This window comes from Dipodomys spectabilis, unplaced genomic scaffold (assembly GCF_019054845.1).
Source record: "Dipodomys spectabilis isolate Male_0828 unplaced genomic scaffold, ASM1905484v1 ptg000003l, whole genome shotgun sequence".
Classification (NCBI taxonomy): Eukaryota; Metazoa; Chordata; class Mammalia; order Rodentia; family Heteromyidae; genus Dipodomys; species Dipodomys spectabilis.
Genome location: NW_024870680.1, coordinates 12,098,430 through 12,123,007, shown reverse-complemented (window position 1 = coordinate 12,123,007; position 24,578 = coordinate 12,098,430). Strand labels below are relative to the sequence as shown.

General features: G+C 41.1%; 1 protein-coding gene and 1 pseudogene across 5 annotated transcripts in view; one reads left to right on the top strand and one right to left on the bottom strand.

Moving 5' to 3' along the window:
* The first annotated feature begins 491 nt into the window (after positions 1 to 491).
* LOC122116633 lies at positions 492 to 919 on the top strand (annotated as a pseudogene).
* A 2,313-nt stretch (positions 920 to 3,232) lies between these two features.
* Positions 3,233 to 24,578, bottom strand: part of Pak1 (p21 (RAC1) activated kinase 1) — a 144,992-nt gene continuing 123,646 nt past the window's right edge. For all 5 annotated transcript variants that reach the window (XM_042689042.1, XM_042689045.1, XM_042689044.1 and 2 more), the window contains 5 exons: positions 14,767 to 14,884; positions 13,887 to 13,986; positions 12,056 to 12,252; positions 9,178 to 9,315; positions 3,233 to 4,573 (listed from right to left, as the gene is read on the bottom strand). In XM_042689042.1, coding sequence (XP_042544976.1) covers positions 4,487 to 4,573; positions 9,178 to 9,315; positions 12,056 to 12,252; positions 13,887 to 13,986; positions 14,767 to 14,884 — 640 coding nt within the window. In that variant the 3' untranslated portion in view covers positions 3,233 to 4,486. The remainder of the gene's footprint in view (positions 4,574 to 9,177; positions 9,316 to 12,055; positions 12,253 to 13,886; positions 13,987 to 14,766; positions 14,885 to 24,578) is intronic.

Genomic DNA, 24,578 nt, shown 5'->3' with positions numbered 1-24,578 from the left:
AGCACCCTCTGAGATTAACAATCAAAGTGTTAAGCAACCTTTTGTAATATACACCTGTCTGAAACCCTATTCTGATGGCTTAGGAGTCTTTTTCCATTATATCTTATTATCTATGTAAATAAGCTATAGTTTTTGGTCTTAGGTTTGAGTAAAGATGGCCTGGTCCTATTTATTGCTCTTGGTCTTGCAATATGCAGGGCAAACTTATGTTTTGCAAAACAATATTAAAGAGGATACCAAAGAGCTTATCAAATATGTTTGTCATTTCAAATAATGTACTTAATAAATTTCTGTGGGAATTTTAAAATCCAACTGTTAGGACAGGTCCCCAAAGCAAGCAGCTGCCCTAAGCAAGTATAAGGTCTCTTAGCCCAACCAGAAACTGCAGACAAGTTCTTGCAGCGCCTCACAGTTCAGAGAAGGAACGAGGCTGTTGGCTGCTGACATGCCAGGAGAGTGTGAGGATGAGAAAGCCCCAGAGGAAAAAAAAAATGGATGTGGGGGTGGCACACAGTAAAGTAAATCCCAACACTCCAATGATGAATAGTCAGGGCATCTGGCTGGCCTACGTCATCTTGGTAGAACTGCTGCATGCGGTTCTATTCAGCATCCCTTTCTTCAGTATTCCTGTTGTCTGGACCCTGACCAACATCATTCATAACTTGGTAATGTATGTCTTCCTACATACAGTGAAAGAGATACCCTTTGAGACAGACCCCCTGACCAAGGAAAAGCTGATTTTTGACACACTGGGAACAGATGGACCATGGGTTCCAGTTTACTTCTCACAAGTTCCTCAGCATCTCTCCTATTGCACTCTACCTACTGGCCAGCTGCGCAGTCATTTCCTATCAACATTACTTTGCTCAGTGTACTGCTGCCTAAGTTACCACAATTCTATGGCATCAACAAATACTGAAGGCTGGGCTGAAGCAACTTCATAGGCATATGGAACAAAGACTAATGTGTTTTGTGTGTTTTTCACTTCTCCATTTTGGGAACTTAGAACCTTTCCTAAACTCCCAGAAAGCAAATGCATGAGAAATTGGTGCTCTTGTTAAAAACAAGTTTAGTCAGGAAAGGCAGATGAGATTAAGGGCCAAATTACCCTGTGTAACAGGAAGCCATCCATGTTTGGGTAGCTTGTTTGGAGATTACATTTTTCCTTATCCCTACCACCTTCTTGTTCTGTCTTGCTGTGTATTTTCCTCATAATAAAATTTTTTCAGCTGCAAAAAAAAAAAAATCGGGGGGGGCTGGGAAGGTGGCTCAGTGGTACAGTGCTTGCCTTGCATGAAAGGCCCTGGGTTCGATTCCTCAGCACCACATAAGCAGAAAAAGCCAGAAGTGGTGCTGTGGCTCAAGTGGTAGAGCACTAGTCTTGAGCTGAAGAGCTGAGGGACAGCACCCAGGCCCAGAGTTCAAGCCCCACAACTGACAAACAAAAAACCAAAAACCAAAACTCCCCCTGTAGAATAAGGTCCTTCGTCCAACAGTTCCCGTAAGAAGCAAACTAACTTCAATGATCACTGTTAGTGAACATTGTTATCATTATCATGGAGAACTTTGCTCAAGACAGCACAAGAAAGCTTGCAATACATTATAATCTAGAAGGTCTATTTCAAATACGTGACAATCAATCATATACATGCACATGTACATAAAACATTAATGATTTAGAAATCTAGAGTGGGGCATGTTTGTTCATGTAGGCCTTAGTGTATAGGAGAGGTTTCTCAGCTCACATCTCACACAGCCAGTTCCTAGTTCCTTAGCCTGAAATCAAAACAATAGCTATCTGATCATTTGTATCTTTCTCATTCTTAAAGGAGTAATCTAATCAGTGTTTGGACCGAAAAAATAAATAGTCAAGGATTGTTTTAAATGGTAGTTAACTAAATCTACAAAATGAGAAAGGAGATAACAAAAAAGGGACAGACTTAGGACTTGTGGGTACATACGTAACTCTACAAAGCTGACTGCATTAAGCAAATCAATTCCTTTGAGGCCCAGTCCATAGAGAATTAGTCTTCTGACAAAAAGCTCCTCTTTTAGGCTGGGAAGGTGGCTCAGTGGTAGAGCGCTTGCCTAGCATGCATGAGGCCCTGGGTTTGATTTCTCAGCACCACATAAGCAGAAAAAGCCAGAAGTGGTGCTGTGGCTCAAGTGGTAGAACTCTAGCCTTGAGCTGAAGAGCTGAGGGACAGCACCCAGATCCAGAGTTCAGGCCCCATGACCAGCAGAAAAAAAAAAAAAAAACAACCAGAAAAAACAACAAACAAGCACTTAAAGATAATAAATGAGCTGGAGCTCTGTGAAACTACCTTTTTCATGTTTTTTTTTTTTACTTGTACTAGTCTTGAGGCTTGAACTCAGGGCCTAGGCACTATATTTGAGCTTTTGTGCTGGCAGCTAGTGAGCACTCTACTACAGCTCTGCTTCTGTTTTTGTTGGTTTTTGGTAGTTAACTGGAGATGAGTCTCCCAGACTTTTCTGCCTGGGCTGGCTTTGAACCATGATCCTCAGATCTCAGCCTCCTGAGCAGCTAGGATTACAGGCATGAGCCACCCATGCCTAGCACTTGGTGAATTTTTTAAAAGGAATAGTTTTGTTTGTGTGCTTGAACGCAGGACTTGGCCAGCCGATTAGTGGCTAATTGGAGATAAGAGCCTCACAGAATGGATTTTCCTACTCAGGCTGGCTTTAAGTCATGATCCACAGATTTCAGCCTAAGTAGTTAGGATTACAGACATGAGACACCAGCACCCAGCTATTAAAAACAATTTTGAGTGGAAAAAAATGTTTAATTCTAAAACAGGTAAAATTCAAGTTGATTGTGAAATTACCTCTGAATGGGATAAAAGTACAGAGAACAGACTGTGCTTTTGCTAAAAGAATGGTAGTTACCCTTTGGAGTTGGGGCTGTAATGAGAAAGGGAATGGCAACATGAAGGTTCTAGGTAGCATCGGTATTTCATTACTGGATTTGGATGGTGAATACATGTGATGTTTATAATTATTCTTTAAATAGCACATGTATTTTGGGACCATTTCTCTTAATTTATATTTAAGGTAAAAGTGTTAAAATACACACTAAGGTCTATATTAGGGCATCTTATCTGCAACTTAATCTCAAATGATTCAGGAAGAACCACTGTTATTTCATGTAAAAAAAAATCAGAAAAGGAGGGAGGGAAAGAAGGTAGTAAAGAAAGACATACTGCAAATAAGAGTATTTTCATGTCCTTTTATTGAAGGAATTAGAAACTCATGCTACTGAGGCAGCAGTACCTCAGAGCAAGACAAGGTAGTCTGTGACAAGCCACAATGCTGGCTAGGCATCCTACCATAGTGGAAGGACCAAAACCACAAAGATAGGAGGAGGTAGCAAACATCCCCAACACCTAGAATAAGCATTTCCATTTTTAGAGAGATTGGCCATGCATCTTAAAAAACAGGGTCCCCTTGTAACTGACAGTATTTCATCTCAGGTCATCAGATTCATCCTGAACTACAATATAGTCTCAGTTTTACAGACTCTTTTGACCCATATATTTAGGCCACCGGAAAAGTTGAGTTACATCTTTCAGTTCTTTATCCCAGATGGAAAAAGAGGCTGAGTTCTTAAAATGTCACACAAGTACAGCTGGACAGGTGCCGATGCCCAGCTTGCTCTAAAAGTAGCTGCATTTTTTTCCCTCCTGACTTTTCACACTGCTCTCAGTCAGCATGTGCCCTAGGAAACAGCTCAGTGTTATAAACAAGGACAGAATGGGGGCAGCAGCCTAGGGGAGGCAGGGAATCAAAAGCTGCTACATAGCCAAGACCATTTCACAAAAAACAAAACAAAACAACAACAACAACAAAAAACCAGCATGGGGAGTGCTATTGGGTCAAGGTCCTCTCAAACAGCTGCTAGAAGCATACACAAAGAAAACTGTGTTAGATCTCCCATGTCAGGATCAGCTGCGCCAAAGTCATGGTCCAGGAAATTAAGTGACTTCATGTCCCTGGCAGGTTATCAAACCCCATGGCATTCCCAAGCTGTTCTGGTTTTCAAGTACAATGAGGTGTTTTGGGCTATTTGGTCACAAAAGAAACAAGCACTAAAGAAATCTCAACAGATTGTAAATTGACAGTGTTATCCAACTATAAATTTATATAGTTAAGAACTGATTGTAAGGGTTAAGCAATGGGGACAGTTGAGATTTTGCTATGTAGAAATAGGGGTCCAAAGTTTATTCATGTAAACCACTAATTGGAAGGAAATCCCTTATTTAGAAATGGCCTTTGTCAGGTTAGTCATCCAGCTGCAGTTCTCCTCAGTGCTGAACACATGGTTTCCAAGGATCAAAGTCTTGAGAGCACTAGACCAGGAAATGGGAGAAGCAATGCAAGGAGAAGAGGGCATCAGGGCTTGGAATTTCTGAAATGAGCATTTACTTCACAGACGGCTTGGCACTATGAGGCTGGGGTGGGCATCGTCTTAGTGATTGTTCTTGGTTGCCTCCTTTGCTGCAGCAATCAATGGAGTGAGGCTGGAGAGGGGCTTGGCAATCTTGAGGAACTGATGCTAGACAAGAAAAACAAAAGAGCAAAAAGCATAACTATCATTCTTCCTTAGCAACCATTATAAGACATAGGGACATTTGTGTTCATACCAGATGCTGCCTGAGATTTTCAGATCACCTTTAAAATCAAAGGATATCTCTTTATTCACCTTTAAAATCTTTTTTATTGTTATTATAAAGGTGATGTAAAAGGGGTTCCAGTTACGTAAGTCTGGTAAAGAGTACATTTCTTTTTGGACAATGTCACCCAAAGGATAGCTCTTTAACAAATCACTCTGGAAAACTGGCACTTATCTACAGGTAAATATTCATCTACCCTATACCCTAGTAATTCTAAGAGAAATAAATTTACAAAATCATCAAGACACATGCAGGAACATTCATAGAAACTTTACCATCACAGTAACTGAGAAGAACACAAAATGTTCTACTCTTCAAGGGATAGAAGAATGAATAGTGGGGCTGGGAAGGTGGCTTAATGGTAGAGTGCTTGCCTAGCATGCATGAAGCCCTGGGTTCCATTCCTCAGTACCACATAAACAGAAAAAGCCAGATGTGGCGCTGTGACTCAAGTAGTAGAGTGACAGCCTTGAGCAAAAGAAGCTCTGGGACAATGCCCAGACCCCAAGTTCAAGTCCCAGGACTGGCAAAAGAAAAAAAAAAAAGAATGAATAGTGCTACTTTCATATAGTATTAGACAAAATTACACAGAAGATGAACAAATGATTGAACACTGACAACAAGCTGAATCCCACAGACATGTTGAGAAGATAAAATAGAGTTCAGATTATATAAACTATGGTGATAATCAGAATAATAAGATCTGGAAATCTGTTGCTTTTTTTTTTTTTGGCTGTGGGGCTTGAACTCTGGGCCTGGGCGCTGTCCCTGAGCTCTTCAGCTCAAGGCAAGTACTCTACCACTTGAGCCACAGTGTCACTTCTGGTTTTCTGGTGGTTAATTGGAGATAAGAGTCTCATAGACTTTCCTGCCTGGGCTAGCTTTGAACCATGATCCTCAGATCTCAGCCTTCTGAGTAGCTAGGATTATAGGCATGAACCACCAGCACCTGGCTTCTGTTGCTTTTTTAAATATTATTTTTAAATAGGGTCTCATGTCCAGGCTGATCCTATACTCACTCCTGGGCTCAAGTGACTGCAACAGTAGGCACATGCTACTTACTGTGTGCCTAGTTTGGGATCTGTTATGCTATGCTGTAGTCCATTAAAGCCAATTAATCCACTGAAGGTATTTAAAGTTCTCTTCTTGCCCAAGTAATTTTCATGGGGTATCCTTTCTGTGTGTGTGTGTGTGTGTGTGTGTGTGTGTGTGTGTGTGTGTGTGTGTGTGTGTGTGTGTGTGTGTGTGTGTGTGTGTGTGTGTGTGTGTGTGTGTGTGTGTGTGTGTGTGTGTGTGTGTTTGGTCCTTTGTGGGGCTTGAACTCAGGAGATAAATGGAGATAAGAATCTCATATACTTTACTGCACAGGCTGGCTTTGAACCATTATCTTCGGATCTTAGCCTCCTGAGTAGCTGGGATTATAGGCGTGGGTCACTGGTGTCTGGATCCTTTTAACTTTTAAAAAATACCATTTAGGGGGCTGAGAAGGTGGCTCAGTGGTATCTGTTTGCCTTGCATGCATGAGCCCCTAGGTTCGATTCCTCAGCACCACATAAGCAGAAAAAGCCAGAAGTGGGGCTGAGGCTCAAAGTGGTAGAGCACTAGTCTACAGCTGAAGAGCTGAGGGACAGCGCCCAGGCGCAGAGCTCACAAAAAAAAAAAAAAAAATACCATTTAGGAGAAAACATAGTATGAAAATTACATCTAAATTTTCAGTAAATGGGTTATGTAAAAATGTAAAAAAAAAACCTCTTTATGTAACTCAAAGCCTCATCACATTTAGTGCAAAAGCTTTGCATCATTTAGATGTAGGACATTTCCTCTATTTGATAAAGAAATACAGGAATATATAAGCTATAACACTTCATTTTCTGTATGGCTACCAAGAAACTGAAAAGCAAATGCTATGTTTAAGCATAACTAGTTAACTCAAATAATTAGCATAACTGATGTGTAGAGACACACAAATAGAGATACACATACAAACATTCTCTGCTGAAAGTTGATTCATCTTCAGTTGGGACAGAGGTAAAGTATCAGAAGGTAATGAGACAAGAAGTTACTATGAAAGGAACAAAAGATCTTGGCTAAATCTTGAAGACAGAAATGGCAATATCTCATTCTTTGTATTTATGTCCATACATGTATTTTCACAGGAGAAACAGATATGAAAACTTCATGATTTAACATTTTGAAAGCTTTGGTTTTGAGTATTTACCACGTAGACAAGTTAAAAAGCCAAAGTTTTCAGATCATGTTTCTACAACTCTCCTCTGAGTTGGCACAGCAGTAATCCAGCCCCCAATTGTTTCTCTGAACAAAGTAAATTAGATAAGCCCCATAAATCTTCCAGTCCTGACACTTTTTGAATGAGCCTATAGAACAAGGGCCAAAAGCATATATACTGAGAGCCACGTTGAAATACAAGATCCAACACTCTCTGTTATGTAATCTTGAAAAAATTTACTAACCTCAATTTCCTCACTATAAAAATGGGAACTACAAAATCTGTAATTCAGTGGATTGCTGTAAAGAATATGTACGTTCATGCACACATGCGTGTACATACATACAAGTGCTAAATATTTAAAATGTGGTAAGCTATAACGTAATGATTAGTTACATTATTAAAAACTCTAGAGTCACTTATCTTTCAATAACTGCAATTTAGTTACCTTTCAATAACTGTAATTTGGTAGGTAGTTAAGAATGATATCTTCACCAATCACAGGCTTAGCATACTCTTGGTACATTTCCCAATGACTAGTGTTTCTACAACACAACTCACATGAAAGGCAAAGGAGATTTTTATATTGGTCTGTTTTTTTTCAGTCCCAAAGGATCCAAGACACTAATGATCTACATTTGTAGAACCCTGATCCCCCATCTAATAGGTCAGTGTTCTATAATCAATAGCCCCAAATACAAAGAGCTATTTAAAATGCAGAAAAATACTTAAAGCAACTCAACTCAATTTTCTAAGTACCTAGTCTGAGTCAGATCCTGGGTCTGAGATAAAACAGAGATGAATAAAACAGAGGTTATAACCCAGTGCAAAGACAGACATATTCATAACTAACACAGGGTAGTGTGCACCCACCCTGCCTGGCTCTGCTCAGTTACTCTTGGGCTTCATGATGCAAAAGTAAGTGAAAGGGCAGGCCTACAGATAAATCACTACCACAAAGCTGATTAATAGTAATACTTTGTACAAAATTACCAGTAGATAATTTTAACAAAATGACACTAGAAATAATTGTAATGAAACATGAATATTGAATGCAAATTATACGATCACCTTAAAGGCAGTTTTTGCAGCTATGTAAAACCATTCTGTAACTTCAGGATTAGGTGAGAGTTTTTAAATTTCTTTGTTAACCTCCCTCGAGGTTCTTTATAACCTTTACAAATGAGAATATCAATGCAAACATCTGAGGTTTCCAATGAAGTAACTGTGAACACTCCAAAGGCTGTACTAACTATCCTCTAAGCTTGCATTGCTTTGCTGAAAATGTCTGAAAATCTAATTTAACTCCTCAGACAGCTGCTTCTTGAGACTCAAACCGAGTCTGCCAGACTAATCAGGCAAAACAAAAGATGTCTTAAAGATACAGCCAAAGTTCAATAGGAGCTCAGGAAGTAAATTTTAAACCAACTCTAGGAGATAAGATAGGAAGTTCTACTTACTCATGCCATGCCAGGGATGGAATTCAGGGCCTTGTACATACTAGACCAGTGTTCTGTAGCCCTTGTGTTTTGGAGGCATACAATGCAGGCTGGCTTTGAATTTATGACTCTATTTTCATCTGCCTCCTAAGTGCTGAGGTTACACCTCAAGGCCTGGATGCTGTCGCTGAGATCTCTTTTCTTTTTTTTTTCTTTTCTTTTCCTCCCTCTCTCCCTCCCTCCCTCCCTCCCTGCCTTCTTTCCTTCCTTCCTTCCTTCCCTCTGCCAGTCCTAGGGCTTGAACTCAGGGTCTGGGCACTGTCCCTGAGCTTCTTTTGCTTAAAGCTATCACTCTGCCACTTGAGCCACAGCGCCTCTTCTGACTTTTTCTGTTTATGTGATACTGAGGAATTGAACCCAGAGCTTCATGCATGCCAGGCAAGCATTCTACCACTAAGCCACATTCCCAGCCCTGAGCTTTTCTTGCTCAAGGCTAGTGCTCTATCACTTGGGCAACAGCTCTACTTTTGTGGTGTCTTCTGGTGCTTAACTAGAGTTAAGAGACTTTCCCGCCTGGGCTGGTTTTGAATGATGCTCCTCAAACTTCAGCCTTCTGAGTGACTATGATTATAGGCATGAGCCACCAGCAACCAGCTGATGTGTAGTTTTAATAAGCTGAAACAGCTAAGAGACTGTTGTGACAAAAAGGTCCAGGGATGAAGGTTAGAGAATTAGGAATATAGTGTGATCGTGAAGAGAGAAGCCTAAAAAAAGCTGAGTTAGTGATTACTTAGGTGCTTCCCTGACAATGGATAGTTACCTGCAGGAGCTCTTTAGCTGATCCTCTCTTTTCTACATCCATCTCCAGACAGCGGTTTAAAAAGTCCCGGAAGATAGCAGACAGCTTCTCTGGGTTCTGAAGTTCTGGAGTCCCATTGGTGGCAATGAGGTACAAGGCCTGGCAATATAAATGGAGAATCATGTTGAGGCTCAACTGGGGTTTCTCTTGATGATGCCCTCTAAAAAGATGGTCAGCTGCTGAATGCTTGAGAATATAAAGAGGCAACTGTGACATTCTGGAAAGAATATGATGTAAGGATCAGGTTTATCCTTTAAAAGCCATATAACTATGTGCTTGCCACCCAACTTTTAACTTCCTTATTTATAAAAATAGTACCTATGACCCGTGTCTATAAAAATAAGAGTATATTTAGAAAGCACTTTGTAAAAAGCACTTATGAAATGTGTTACAGACCTAAACACTTACTACTTTTCTTGATTACAGACCTAAAAGGCTTGTTATTTATTTAGCCTGGTGAGTTCAACATCTGCCACATACTAGCAGAAATGATCCTTGGTGTTGTCACCTCGGTCGTTAAAAAGGTAATCTCTATCTGTAGGAAAGGACTCTAAAAAGGAATGTTCAGTTCCCCATTGCCTTTCCAAACTCCTTTTTCACTTTTTTCTTGGGAAAGGTAAAGAAAAATATAGTAACGAGAAGCCTTTACAAGCTCTCAGCACTTTAATTCACAAGGTTTTTATAGAGCGTTTCCTCATTTAATGACCACAAGTCTAGGTAATAGGAAAGACTGACTATCACACATAAAACTATGCCTAGGACCACACTGTTGAGAGTACATGCATTCTGACTCTATCTTGAGCCCTGCTTTTGACTGAGATAGGAGCTTACTTCCTGCTCAGGTATATACCTGGATGACAGTACAGCTCTCTTAGGCTTCCCATCATAGCTGGGTGACAGGAATCCACCACAATGTCTAGTTCCCTCTGTTGAGCTGGAGTCTTACAGACTTGTATGCCTGGGCTAGCTTGGAAATGAGATTCTCTCAATTTCAGCCTTCTACATAACTTGATAAGACAGTGAGCCTACCAGTTAGCCCAGGTATGGGTTGAGAAGACGTAAAATTTTCTGTCCAGGCTAGTTTCAATTCTCTCTTTCTTAGCCCTTCCCAAGGAGCTAGGATTGCAAAATGAGCCACTGCTACCTTGCCTGACTCTCATCTCAGTCTCATTTCTACCACACTCCATTGGCCATCATCTTCAAATATGTGAGACCAGTTGGAGGCAGAGAAGGATGTGTTACATGTGCAGAGTCAGAGAACAAACCTGGGACCAAAGGATAAAACTGGGAAGTTTCAGTCTGGTACACTGAAGCCCTTTCCAAAAATCAGAGCTACCCAAGGGTGACAAGAACATGTAGCTAAAGCTAGATGTCTGCCTATCAGCAACAACCCACTTGGAATTCCTTCACTGGAAGGGGAGAAAGATTAGGTGAGAAAAACAAAAGCCATCAGAATAACTTTCACACCTGACCTCAAACAACATTACCAACCTATGTGCATCTTTGTTTATATTCTCTGCTTTCCTCTATTACAACAGATACATTGACCATGCTTTCTCGACTGCCATTTACTTGTTTCCCCTCATCTAATTAAGCCCATTGCTCTTGCCATTGCCACTTCTTTCTTGTACGTGATAATTTTCACCTCTCTACTAGATCCTTCCAAATTAGCACACAAAGTTATCTTTTAAGCTACCGCTTTCTAACTATACTTAATTTATAGCTTTATTTCTGTTATCTTCAGAGCAAAATTCCTTTAAGAAAAAAAAGAAATTTTAGGTATCATCTCAACTTGTACTCTCATAAATTTAATTAGGCTTTCATCCCTACCTACTGACAACTAATCTTCAAGGTCATCAATAAATTCCACATTGACAAGTCCAATGTTCATTTCTGTCTCATTATACACTGTCATATTTGACGCAGTGATTCATTTTCCTTAAAACATTGCTTTTTGGCATCCCAGACACATATCTCTCAGTTTCTTTTGTTATGCAGGAACTTTCTCTCTTTTTTGGTGCTCAGTACTCTACCCCATCTGAGCCACAACTCTACTTCCAGCTTGTGTGTGTATGTGTGTGTGTGTGTGTGTAAATAAGAGTTTCATTGTGTGTGTGTGTGTGTGTGTGTGTGTCTAACTGGAGATAAAGAGTTTCATAGACTTTCTTACTCAGGATGGCTGTAAACTGTGATCTTCAGCTCTCAGCCTCCTGCATAACTAGGATTACAGATGTGAGCCACTGATGCCCAGCAGGAACTTTATTTGATGTGAGCTCACTTATCAATTCTTGCTCATATATGTTGAGCTTTTGGGAATCCTATTCAGAAAGCTACTGCCTATGCCTAGTCTTCTACTGTTTTCCTGTAGAAGTTTCAAAGTTTCAGGTCTTACATTATCAGAATGTCTTGAATGTGATAGGAGTCAATCACTGAATAAGTTACGTATTTTGGGAAAGAGTATGCTGAAGCCTTGCACCATACTAAGCAGACAATCTAATACTGAACTACATCCCTAATCCTAATATTGATATTGTTAAGTTCAATAGTGCCAAAGTTTTTTTTGGTGTGTGTATGTGTGTGTGTGTGTGTGTGTGTGTGTTTACTGGTTGTTTGTTTTAGCTTTTTTTTTTTCAGATGGGATCTTGCCTGGGGCAGCCTCAAACTCATGATCTTGCTGACTCAGTCTCACTAATACTGGGATTACAGGTGTGCACTAGCACACTCATCAGGAGTGCCTATTTATATCCAGAAAAGAGATGTCCATATGGAAAGCCTGATAGAGTAGCCTGAATCCCATTTTCTAGGACCAGAGACTTGAAATAAGACAGGTAACACTCACTCTCAGAGGGTTTTCATTGAGGTATGGGGGCTCCCCTTCAATCATTTCAATAGCCATGATGCCCAGGGACCAGATGTCAACCTTGGGTCCATAGGCCTTCCGCGTTACAACCTCAGGTGCCATCCAATATGGAGTTCCCACCATAGTGCTCCTTTTGCTCTGTTCTGGAGTTATCTGTGCACAGAATCCAAAATCGGCTAAAAAGTGGGGAGAGGAAAAAAGGGATAAAACATTTAGGATACTCCTTATGCAAGTACTGACCGTATGCCTACCCATGCTTCAAACTCTCTTGGCCTCCCAGCTCTGCGATCCTTTGTCTCACTAAATAGGAGTCACTTGATCACCACCTTTGTATCAGCTCCTAGGCTATTCCCTGTTCACCCTGAAAAGGAGTAAGGAAGAAGATAAGGAACACCATCTCTAGTTTCCTACCTTCTCAAACTAGAAGGTTCAGGAATTGAAGTCCAAATAACCCATTTCAGCCATGACTACTTGACCTAATTCTGTGTTACTCTTGAAAAACCTTTCTATACCCTAGAATCTGGCAATTAATTCCTTATGTGGACAGACACAAGTCCCTGAATTAAATCACCTACAAATAGTATGGGCCTGCTTTGATCAGTTCCTCATTCTATACCTCAGACTAAAGGCTGCTAACAGGGTCCTCTCAGAAACTGCCCTTTCACCTGTGACACAGCCTGCTTGTCTAGGCAACTGGTCTTTACACCTTTGTTTTTTTGGGGGCCAGTCCTGGGTCTTCAACTCAGGGCCTTGGCAATGTCCCTGAGCTTCCTTTGCTCAAGGCTAGCAATCTACCACTTGAACCACAGCACCACTTCTGGCTTTTTCTGTTCAGGTGGTACTAAGGAATCAAACCCAGGGGTTCATGCATGCTAGGCAAGCACTCTACCACTAAGCCACATTCCCAGCCCAATAGTCTTTACACCTTTGAACAAGAGGTTCTATCTGCAGTTCTTTTCACATTATATTGAAATTATAGATTTACTTAAATCAGGATGCCCTTGATAACAAAGGCTATGGTTTCTTACTCATTTTGTACCTCCAAAGGGACTAGTATGTAACAAGCATTCAGTAAATATTTGTTGAAGAAATAATTCAGTGAATAAATATGCATAAAACTTTCTAACTAATCATTACAAGTATGACTGAAAATTCTTTGAAGGATGTACCTTCAGTGCCCAGGTTACAGCATACAGAAGAATAGGTATTCAACAATTTTTTTTTTTTGTTCAACATTGAAAAGAATGGGAAATACTGTAAGAAAAATACACTACATGATGCTGAGGAATACAGACCTCTTTAGAGAGTCCACAATATTGCCTGAAATAAGTTTCTTTGGTGAGTGTTGCAGTGACTGTTAAATGACTAACTGTAATCCCACATGAGACAGGGCTCTACAATGAGAGAAATATTATCATTCTCTTTTTAAATTTTTTATTTATTCTTTGTGCCAGTCCTAGGACTTGAACTCAGGTCTTAGGCACCGTCCATGAGCTTTTTTGCTCAAGACTAGCATTTAACCACTTGAGCCACAGCTCCACTTCTGGCTTTTTGCTGCTTAATTGGAGATAAGAGACTCACAGGAATTTTCTGTCTGTGCTGGTTTCAAACTGTATCCTCAGATCTCAGCCTCCTGAGCAGCTAATCTTATAGGCATGAGCCACCAGTACTTGGCTCTTGATTTGTACTTTTTATTACCCTTAACTAGTGGTACAAAGGGTTTTCAATTCAACATGTCAGTTTGCAAGTACCTTGCATCTTTATCAATGTCATCCCTTTCATCATTATCCCCATCATTCTTAAGACTTACTTAACTTGACAGAACCATCCATTCCCAACAGAATATTGTCGCTCTTGATGTCTCTGTGAATGACCTGGTTTGAATGTAGGAACTCTAGGGCCTGCAGACACTGATGAAGCAGCATAGGCACAGGGAGGAAAAAAAAAAAAAAAGGACATATAAAACAAGATTTAACAAAAAAGCAACTAATCAAAAGAACTGGCTTTAAGATAAAGGAATACAAGACCTACTTGAATAAAAAAAACTTGCTCCAAATTACAAGCAGAGTGAGATCTAGAACCAAGACTTCTATCTCCTAGCTAAGTATCTTTTAACATTCCTTGCTACCTTTCATCTTTTAAGTTTTAAGCAAAGATGTTCTTTCAACATATTTTCATGTTTGTGCAAGTAGACATATGCAAGAAAGAGTAAAGCAGTGAGCCTAACCATGATGGCAGAAATTATAAAATACAGGGAATTATGGTAGCTCCAGCACTGATTTTTGTCACTACCACAGAGCCCAGGCTAAAGTCTCACCTGATGCACATCTTGTGATTAGAAATACAGAGGCCACTTCCTACTCAAGGCTGTCTCTGTATCTTACCTTCCATTTCTAGAAGAGGATCCTTTCATCCTCCTTTGAGAAGTCATGAAGTAAGACCTCAAGAACTCTTAAAACAGCCCATGTACTAGACACATATTACCAAGACAAAGAGGCTTGTTACAGTTTTCCATTTAATCAAAATGATGAGGCTTTTACGGTATAACTTAAGCGAAAGTTATTAGGAAAAAGTTACCTTTGCTATGTCCCTGTATAACGTGTGTGGGTACTTATAAAACTAAATTAAGACCTATCCTATCTCCATATAAGAAACTACACTGGCATCTAAGAAAAGGCCTTTCTCCTTACCTCACGGCACACAGCAGCAATCTGGCCTTCATCCATACAGGTTTCTGTCACCACATCTGTCAAGGAGCCTCCAGCCAAGTATTCCATGACAACCCATAGCTCATCTCCTACAAGGTAACTGCAGGAGAACAGATAGCAGATAAAAATAGTCAGAGGACAAGGAGCCACGGCACTCAGTTTCAAAGGCTAAGGAATATGCATACGGAATAAAACCAAAGCTTGATCAGCTGTAGAATCTAGGTTCCTTTATTTTGGGGAAAAGCAAATCTAGGGGAAAGGAACACTAACTTCAAATCATTTAAGCATACTCCTGGAAAAGGTGTATATCTTTTGTGAAACCTCAAAGGGCAGAACTAAGAATACTATATAGGATATGGTGATGAAATATAATAAAATCATCTTTCATCACATCACAAAGGTAACTTAACCATCCACCCACCCATCATCCATCCATGCTCCTAAAATTAGAAGGACTAGAATGATTCCCACATCTCTAGAAGTATCTAAGCAGTATAAAAACATTTGAAAAAGTTACCAATATTAGAGAGAACTATTAAACCTCCCTAACAGTTCTACTAGATCTGAGATCAAGGATCTCGTTCCAGAATCTATCTGCAGGCCAGGTGTGGCAGTATCCACCTGCACACTATATTAAGATACAGTGTATTCATAAATTGACATGCTGAATTGAAACTCCTTTATAAACTCTTTAAAGAGTGGAGAGAGAGAGAGAGAGAGAGAGAGAGAGAGAGAGAGAGAGAGAGAGAGAGAGAGAGAGATACATATATATCTTTAGGTTGCCTGTCATCAGTAGCTCACTTCTGTAATCCTGGAAGACCAAGTATAAAAGTCTATGAGATTCCATCACCAATTAACCAAAAGTGTCTCTAATTAACACCACCATCACCACCACCACCAACAGGACAGGCTAAGTTTTTCTTCAACTAACTCTTTTGAGAGAAGACCATGGCAGCCTGGTCTGCTATGGTCTAATTGTCTATGGCCTCACAAAGTCACACACTAAAAATTGAACCTTAATCATGATGGTATTGGGAGGTAGGCCTTTGGGAGGTAATATTAGATCATGAGGACAGATCCTTCATGAATGGGGTAAGTGCTCCCATGAAAGAAACCTCAGAGAGTGGCTCTGCACTGTCCCCATGTAAACAAGAAAACCCTATTTATGAACTAGAAAGTGAGCCATCAACAGACAGTGAATATACTAGTGTTATTCCTTGAACTTCCCAGTTTGTGCTTTTTATAAGTCACTTAGTCTTTTGGTCTAGCCCAAATGAACCAAGACATGAATCAAAAGATAACTGTGGATTGAGTAAAAAGGCAACAAACAATACACATTTGTAGTCTCTTACACTTGAATAATCAGCTTAGACTTACTAAGGGAAGACTATGAGGATCCAAGTGACTATCTCTAGACACTGACAAAGCAGAGCCTCCTTTTTTCTGGCTCTGCCATGTCACTGTCAAAGCAAAGACAATGCAAACCAGAGTCAAGATGTCTCAAACATTTCATGATTACAAACTGTATGAAAGTACATTAAAAAAAAATTCTATCTCGGCCTGGGAAGGTGGCTCAGTGGTAGAGTGCTTGCCTTGCATGCATGAGGTCCTGGGTTCCATTCCTCAGTACCACATAAGCAGAAAAGGCCGAAGTGGTTTGTGGATCAAGTGGTAGAGCTCTAGCGTTGAGCTAAAGAGCTGAAGGACAGTACCAAGGCCCTGAGTTCAGGCCCTATGACCAACAAAAAAGAAAAAAAAAATTCTATCTCAAAAGGAAAGCTCTAAGAGTTCACATATTTGTAAAAGAACAGAGTTGGAGTTCTCCTCTGGGTCCTTTCACAAAACCCTCAAGCCCTCACGTGAGTTTTCAGATTAAGGACACCCTTGTCTGTAGTCAGAGGTATTTTTCCCCCATATCAGACCAGGTGCTATCTGAACACTTAGATTGAGTGCTATTTACTTCTGATTCTGTGTTTTAAGCCTGTGGAATACTTAAGTATGATCAATAAACACACCTACAGATCTCACTTCCAGAACACAAATTCCTTCAATACTATGGTCCTGTTTTGTACTTCTCTAAAAAAGATGGAAAATCTATTTATAGGACAGGTCATACCTTATTGACAGTTGCTATGGTTTGAATATGGTCTATTCCCAAGAATTCATGCAAGATTTTAATCACCAAAATCATATGTTAATGGTAGTAAGAGAGTGGAATCTTAATCTGACTACGGTGTTTAAAGGTAAAGCCCTTGGAAAGTGATTTAGGTTTAGATGAAACCACTATGACCAAATCCTGCTGGCTTCCTAAGAAGAGACCAGATGCATCGACATAAATATACATACTCTCTGTTCCTTGTCATGTGATGTTTTGGAGTTCCACAGGTCTCTTTTAGCAAAAAGACCATTACCACATGAGGCCCCTAGACCTTGTACCTCTAAAACCATGAGCCTAAATAAATCTCTTTTCTTTATGAAGTTAATAGTAATTTTAAAAATGGATCAATATGAGAGGGGGGACCAAGATGGCGGCGGGGCAGTAGGGAAACGCCACAGCTCTCTCCAACCAAAAAGAGAGTTCGAGTTCCAACGTTTAATCTCCCCAAGAGACCGACAACAACAAAAAGACGAACACTCAGAGAAAAACCAGAGGTGGAAAATAACAAAAAAAGAAAGAGAGGAAAAGAAGAAATTCAGAACAGAGAAGAGCGAAGACCCCTCCCCCAACCTTTACTGGCCGCGCAGCAGTGCGCCAAGCCGCCGGCCAGCCGGCCCGGCGGGGGCTGCCGGAGCCACAGAGACACAGGGGGCTGCTTGCAGATCACCAGGTACCGGATTGCAGAACAGCGGATCACCAGGAACAGAGAAACCTACCAGCTGGGAGTCTCCACGAGGATCCCACCCCCACCCCTCACTCTCCACCGGAGCGGAGAGGCTCCATCCCACCAAAGCCGCCCGGCACCAGCAGCGCCACAAAGGGACCTGTCCGCAGACCACCCGCCCGATCGCGATCCACAACGACCCGGCGGGGGGCCGCCCAACCCAGCCCGCAACCACCCCAACTGAACTCGGACTGCAACAACAACTGACGGACTGCAACAACAACTGACGACCTACAGGGTGAGTACCCATCAGGGGACAGGGAATCCATCAAGGGAGACCAGAGCTGGAGGGAATCCCCAGACCCTGACCTAGACTCCCTACCCCAACACCCGGACCACAGGACCCACTAAAACTGGGAACTGTTCGAGAGCTCCACCAGCCGGTGGAGCACACTCTGCTGGCCAGGCCAGAGCAAGAGCGCCCCTGGAAGGGAGCTTAAATGCCCAAGCCAGGAACAGCGCCCCTGGGTCAATTCTACCAACACTAGTAGAAATTTGAACTGTGTCCTCCAGGCTGCATAACCTAGGTGGTATACACATTAGCACAGGCCTAACGAGCGCGCTCCAGGCTGGGGCAGGAACCAGGCCCGGGGACCGGCGCCTGAACAAAGCAAAAAGGGTCAGAAGTGGGGCTGTGGCTCAAATGGTAGGGTGCCAGCCTTGAGCTGAAGAGCTGAGGGACAGCACCCAAACCTAGAGTTCAAGCCCACAACCAGCCCAAAACAAACAAAAACACATCAGGAGCCCATAGCAGACTCCAGTATTTGGGAGAGTGCATCCAGAGCATCTGATCTTCCCAAGAGCACCCGCAGGAGCAAACACAAGCAGTCTAGGCTGCTCAACCCTTCCAAAGGCGGGAATTGCTACAGCAGAGAGCTGAGAATCCTAAGTAAGTCAGAATAGCAGCTGGAAATAGGCTCCCAACAGAATCCAGATCAGGCACAGACTCTCTCTACCAATACAGAATCAGCAACCAAGCAAAGACAGACACACCAAAACAAGATTGAAGAGCAGTCTCCTGAACCCCCATGCGAAAATCACAGAGAAAAATCACAAGGTTTACCACTACCCAGGACAGCAAGCTCACCTCAAAAGCCAGCAGCCACGCAGGGGAGAGCCCCAGTGGGAGCAAAGCAGGAATGGAAGACAAAAACTACATCCAAGGGTTGCTGGAAGCAATGACTCAAGAAATAAAGCGAGAAATGGATCAGAAATTGAAAGAGCACAAGGATGAACTATCAAAAGATATACAGGATATCAAACAAAAGTTGGATGCAAAAATAGAAGCTGCACAAACCTCAGTAAGAAGTGAGATAAACGCCAAAATAGTGGTAATGCATACTGATCTCACCTCATTGAGAGGTGAGATCAGTACTCTGAGAACCAACATTGAATCCATAAAGGGATCCATTTCCACCATGCAAACCACAATAGAAGCCATGGTCAACAGAGTGAATGAAATGGAAGGTAGAGTGTCAGATACAGAAGACAGAATACACCAACTGGACCAAAAAGTGACAGATATGGAAAAATCACTCAAATTAAACCAAAGGGAAATTCAAGAGCAAGCAGATAATGCTAAAAAATTTAACCTTCGCATAATCGGAGTGGACGAAGGTGAGGAATTCCAGAGCAAGGGAATGCAACACCTATTTAACAAGATAGTCAATGAAAATTTTCCCCACCTCAAAAACGACCATCTTAACTACATCACAAAAGCTTATCGAACACCCAACAAGCAAGATCCCAGGAGAAACACTTCTAGGCACATCATAGTAAAAATGATGGATCTGAATAATAAGGAAACAATCCTGCATGCAGCAAAAATGAAGAAGGAGCTATACTACAACGGGAAAAAAATTAGAATCACTGCAGATCTCTCCACACAAACAATGAATGCAAGAAAAGCCTGGGAAAGCACCATACGAGCCCTGAGAGCCAATAACTGCCAACCCAGACTGATATACCCGGCAAAGCTAGCATTCACATTCGATGGAGAACTGAAAACTTTTAATAGCAAAGAAAAACTAAATGAATACATAAACATTAAGCCAGCATTACAAAGAATTCTAAGAGGGGGGACACAACCTGAAGAAAGCAACCAGGAACTGGGACCTGCCCCAAACAGGCATTACTCAAAGTCTAAATGAGCAAGCACAGGAGGAAAGGAAAGAAGAAAAACTTAGGAAAACGGAATGGCAGGGACAACAATGCATCTCTCTATACTTTCTCTTAATATAAATGGGCTGAATTCGCCAATTAAAAGAAAACGAACTGAGGACTGGATCAGAAAACAAGACCCATCCATCTGTTGCCTTCAGGAGACCCACCTCTCAGCCAAACATACAAACAAACTCAGAGTGAAGGGGTGGAAAAGGATCTACCAATCAAATTCCCCCAATAAGAAAGCAGGTGTAGCTATCCTGATATCTGACAAAATAAACTTTTCATTAAAATCAGTACAGAAAGACAAGGACGGACACTACATATTAATAAAGGGAACAATCCAAGAGGAGGATATAACCATCATCAACTTATATGCCCCAAATATCAGTGCACCCAGATATGTTAAACAAATGCTCTCAAACTTACAGAATAAAATAGATCCCAATACGATAATACTAGGAGACTTTAACACACCACTCTCACCAAAGGACAGGTCTACCAACCAGAGGATTGGCAAAGAAGCTACCGAATTAAGTGAGGCCATACTTCAAGCGGAATTAACTGACATCTACCGAGTATTTCACCCTAAAACAACACAGTACACATTCTTCTCAGCAGCTCATGGAACTATCTCCAAAATAGACCATATCATAGTTCATGCCAGGAACTTAAGCAAATACAAAGGGATCGACATAATCCCCTGTATCCTATCTGACCACAGTGGAATCAAGCTAGCTCTCAATAACAAAGCATACCGCAGAAATTTCTCTAATACATGGAAATTGAACAGCACACTCCTTAACAAGGCCTGGGTAACAGAAGAGATCAGAGAAGAAATAAAGCATTTCCTACAACTCAATGAAAATGAAAACACCTCACAAAGAAACTTGTGGGACACAGCAAAAGCAGTCCTGAGGGGCAAATTTATTGCCCTCAGTGCCCACATCAAGAGAATGGAGACAGACCAAGTAAATAATCTCATGTTGCAACTAAAACAGCTAAAAAACAAGAAAAAATGGGACCTAAAGCTACTAGACGAAGCCAGATTACCAAATTGAGAGCAGAGATTAACCAATTAGAAAATCAGAAAACCATAACCAAAATAAACCAAACAAAAAGCTGGTTCTTTGAAAAAATAAACAAAATTGATGGCCCGTTGGCAAGATTAATTAAAAAAAGAAGAGAGGAAACCCATATTAATAGGATTAGGGATGCCACGGGAAACATCACAACACGTACCCAAGATATCCAAACAATTCTAACAGACTACTTTCAAAAGCTATACTCTCTAAAGGAAGAAAATCTGGCGGAAATGGATGCATTTTTAGAGAAATACAAGTTACCCACACTGAGCAAAGAAGAAGTTAACCAATTAAATAAGCCAATATCCTATAATGAGATACAGGAAGCTATCAAAAGTCTTCCAACAAAAAAAAGCCCAGGACCAGATGGATTCACAGCAGAATTCTATAAGACCTTTAAAGAAGAACTAACACCCATACTCCTCAAGCTCTTCAGAGAAACAGAGAAGGAGGGAGCTATCCCAAACTCATTCTATGAAGCCAATATCACACTCATCCCCAAAGCAGGCAAAGACCCAACCAAAAAGGAGAATTACAGGCCAATCTCCTTGATGAACACAGATGCAAAGATCCTTAACAAGATTCTAGCTAACAGAATCCAGAAACACATTAAAAAAATAATACACTATGATCAGGTAGGCTTCATCCCAGAGACACAGGGATGGTTTAACATACGTAAGTCAATAAATGTAATCCAGCATATCAACAGAGCCAAGGTCAAGAATCACATGATTATCGCCACAGATGCAGAAAAGGCCTTTGATAAAATTCAACATTCATTCATGCTAAAAGCTCTGGAGAAAATAGGAATAGAAAGGAACATTTCTAAAAACAATAAAAGCCATTTATGACAGACCAATAGCCAATATTATACTTAATGGGGAAAAGCTACAACCAATCCTCCTAAAAACAGGAACAAGGCAAGGATGTCCACTGTCTCCACTCCTCTTCAACATAGTCCTAGAACCCTTAGCCAGGGCAATAAGGCAAGAAAAAGACATTAAAGGGATCCGCATAGGGAAAGAAGAAGTGAAACTATCCCTTTTTGCAGACGACATGATACTATACCTCCACGATCCCAAAAACTCCATCCCCAAACTTTTAGAAATCATAAGTCACTTCGGCAAAATAGCAGGATACAAAATAAACCCACAAAAATCAGTTGCCTTCCTATACACTGATAACGCACAGGAAGAGAGGGAAATAAAGGGAGCAACCCCATTCACAATAACCTCCCAAAAAATAAAATATTTAGGAATTAACCTAACCAAAGATGTAAAAGAACTATTTAATGAGAACTATAAAAAGTTAAAGAAAGAAATTGCAGAAGACACTAGGAAATGGAAAGACCTCCCATGCTCCTGGATAGGCCGACTTAATATAGTAAAGATGGTGATACTTCCAAAACTAATATACAAATTCAATGCAATTCCTATTAAAATCCCAATGACGTACATCACTGAAATACAGAAAACAGTCCAAAAATTTATATGGAACAACAAAAGACCTAGAATAGACAAAACAATTCTAGGGGATAAAGACAATATGGGAGGGCTATCCATGCCGAACTTCAAACTCTACTACAGAGCTATAATCACAAAGACAGCATGGTACTGGCACAAAAACAGACCCGAAGACCAATGGAACAGAATAGAAGATCCAGATATAAATCCACAGGCCTACAGCCAGCTGATATTCGACAAAGGAGCCAAAGACATACAATGGAAGAAACACAGCCTCTTCAACCGCTGGTGCTGGGAAAACTGGGCAGCCACATGCAGAAAACTAAAAGTGGACCCCAGCCTATCACCATGCACCAACATCAACTCAAAATGGATTAAAGACCTTAACATTAAACCTGAATCTCTGAAACTACTACAGGACAGAGTAGGAGAGACACTTGAACTAATAGGCACAGGAAGGAACTTCCTGAACAGAGTCCCAGGGTCACAACAAGTTGGAGAGAGACTCGACAAATGGGACTACCTTAAAATAAAAAGCTTCTGCACAGCTAAATCTATCGCAACTAAGCTAGAAAGACAACCAACTAATTGGGAAAAAATATTTACCAGCAATATATCAGACAAGGGGTTAACATCCTGTATATACAGGGAACTCAAGAAACTAATCCCTCCCAAACCTAACAAACCAATTACTAAATGGGCAAGGGAACTAAAGAGGGACTTCTCAAATGAAGAAATAAAAATGGCAAAGAAACACATGAGGAAATGTTCATCATCCCTGGTGGTGAAGGAAATGCAAATAAAGACAACCCTGAGATACCACCTTACCCCAGTCAGAATGTCCCACATCCACAAATCAGCCAACGACAAATGCTGGAGGGGATGTGGAGAAAGAGGAACCCTATTACACTCCTGGTGGGAATGTACACTTATACAACCACTTTGGAAAGCAGTCTGGAGGGTCCTTAGAAAGCTAAAGATTGACCTCCCTTACGACCCAGTCATACCACTTCTAGGCATCTACCCTGAACAACAGGAACCAATATACAAGGACACGTGCACCTCCATGTTTATTGCAGCACTGTTCGCAATAGCTAGGATATGGAAACAACCTAGGTGCCCCACCACAGATGAATGGATCCAAAAATTGTGGTATCTATACACAATGGAATATTATGCAGCCATTAGAAATGACAAAATAATGGCATTTGCAGGGAAATGGATGGAGCTAGAAGGAATCATGTTGAGCGAGGTAAGCCAAGAACGAAGAGACAAACGGTACATGGTCTCCCTCATAAGTGGATGCTAAATCCAAAATGTTAGGTGATACGACAAAACTAACAGGACTTAAGAAACAAAGAACTCCCGCTCATCTGGTTGAACCACTACTAAATATCCCCATGCTGCTGATCACAAATATGGTATATAACATGTGAACACTGTTATATATTACAGACTGTGGCAGACAATTTGCTCCAGGGAAGTTAGAATGAACTTGTGACTTTGAAATTATGTAATCATTTAATCACAATCAAAAAAAAAAAAAAAAAAGAACCTCGGGGAAGGGAGGGAGGGAGGGGATGGTAGGGGGAAAACAATGGAGGGGGGTAACAATGTTCAAGAGGAAGTGTACTCATAACCTCACTCATGTAACTGTAACCCTCTGTATAGTAGCTTTACAATAAAAAAAAAAAATGGATCAATATGATACTTTATTTTTTTTCTATTCTGAGCCACACTATTCTACCTTTATTGCGTTCAGTAATTTGGCCAAGTTATAGCTTCTGTATATTTTTTTTTTTTGGGGGGGGGTCTAGTCGTGGGGTCTGAACTCTGGGCTTGGGCACTGTCCCTCAGCTCTTCAGCTCAAGGCTAGCGCTCTACCACTTCAGCCACAGCACCACTTCCGGCTTTTTTCTTTTTGCTTATGTGGTGCTGAGGAATCGAACCCAGGGCCTCATGCATGCAAGGCAAGTGCTCTACCATTGAGCCACCTTCCCAGCCCTGTCCCTCAGCTCTTCAGCTCAAGGCTAGCGCTCTACCGCTGGAGTCACAGCACCACTTCCGGCTTTTTCTGTTTATGTGGTGCTGAGGAATCAAACCCAGGGCCTCATGCAAGGCATGCACTCTACCGCTGAGCTACCTTCCCAGCCCCTGTACATAACTCTTCTGATGTGTGAGTTATGATAATGCCTAACTTA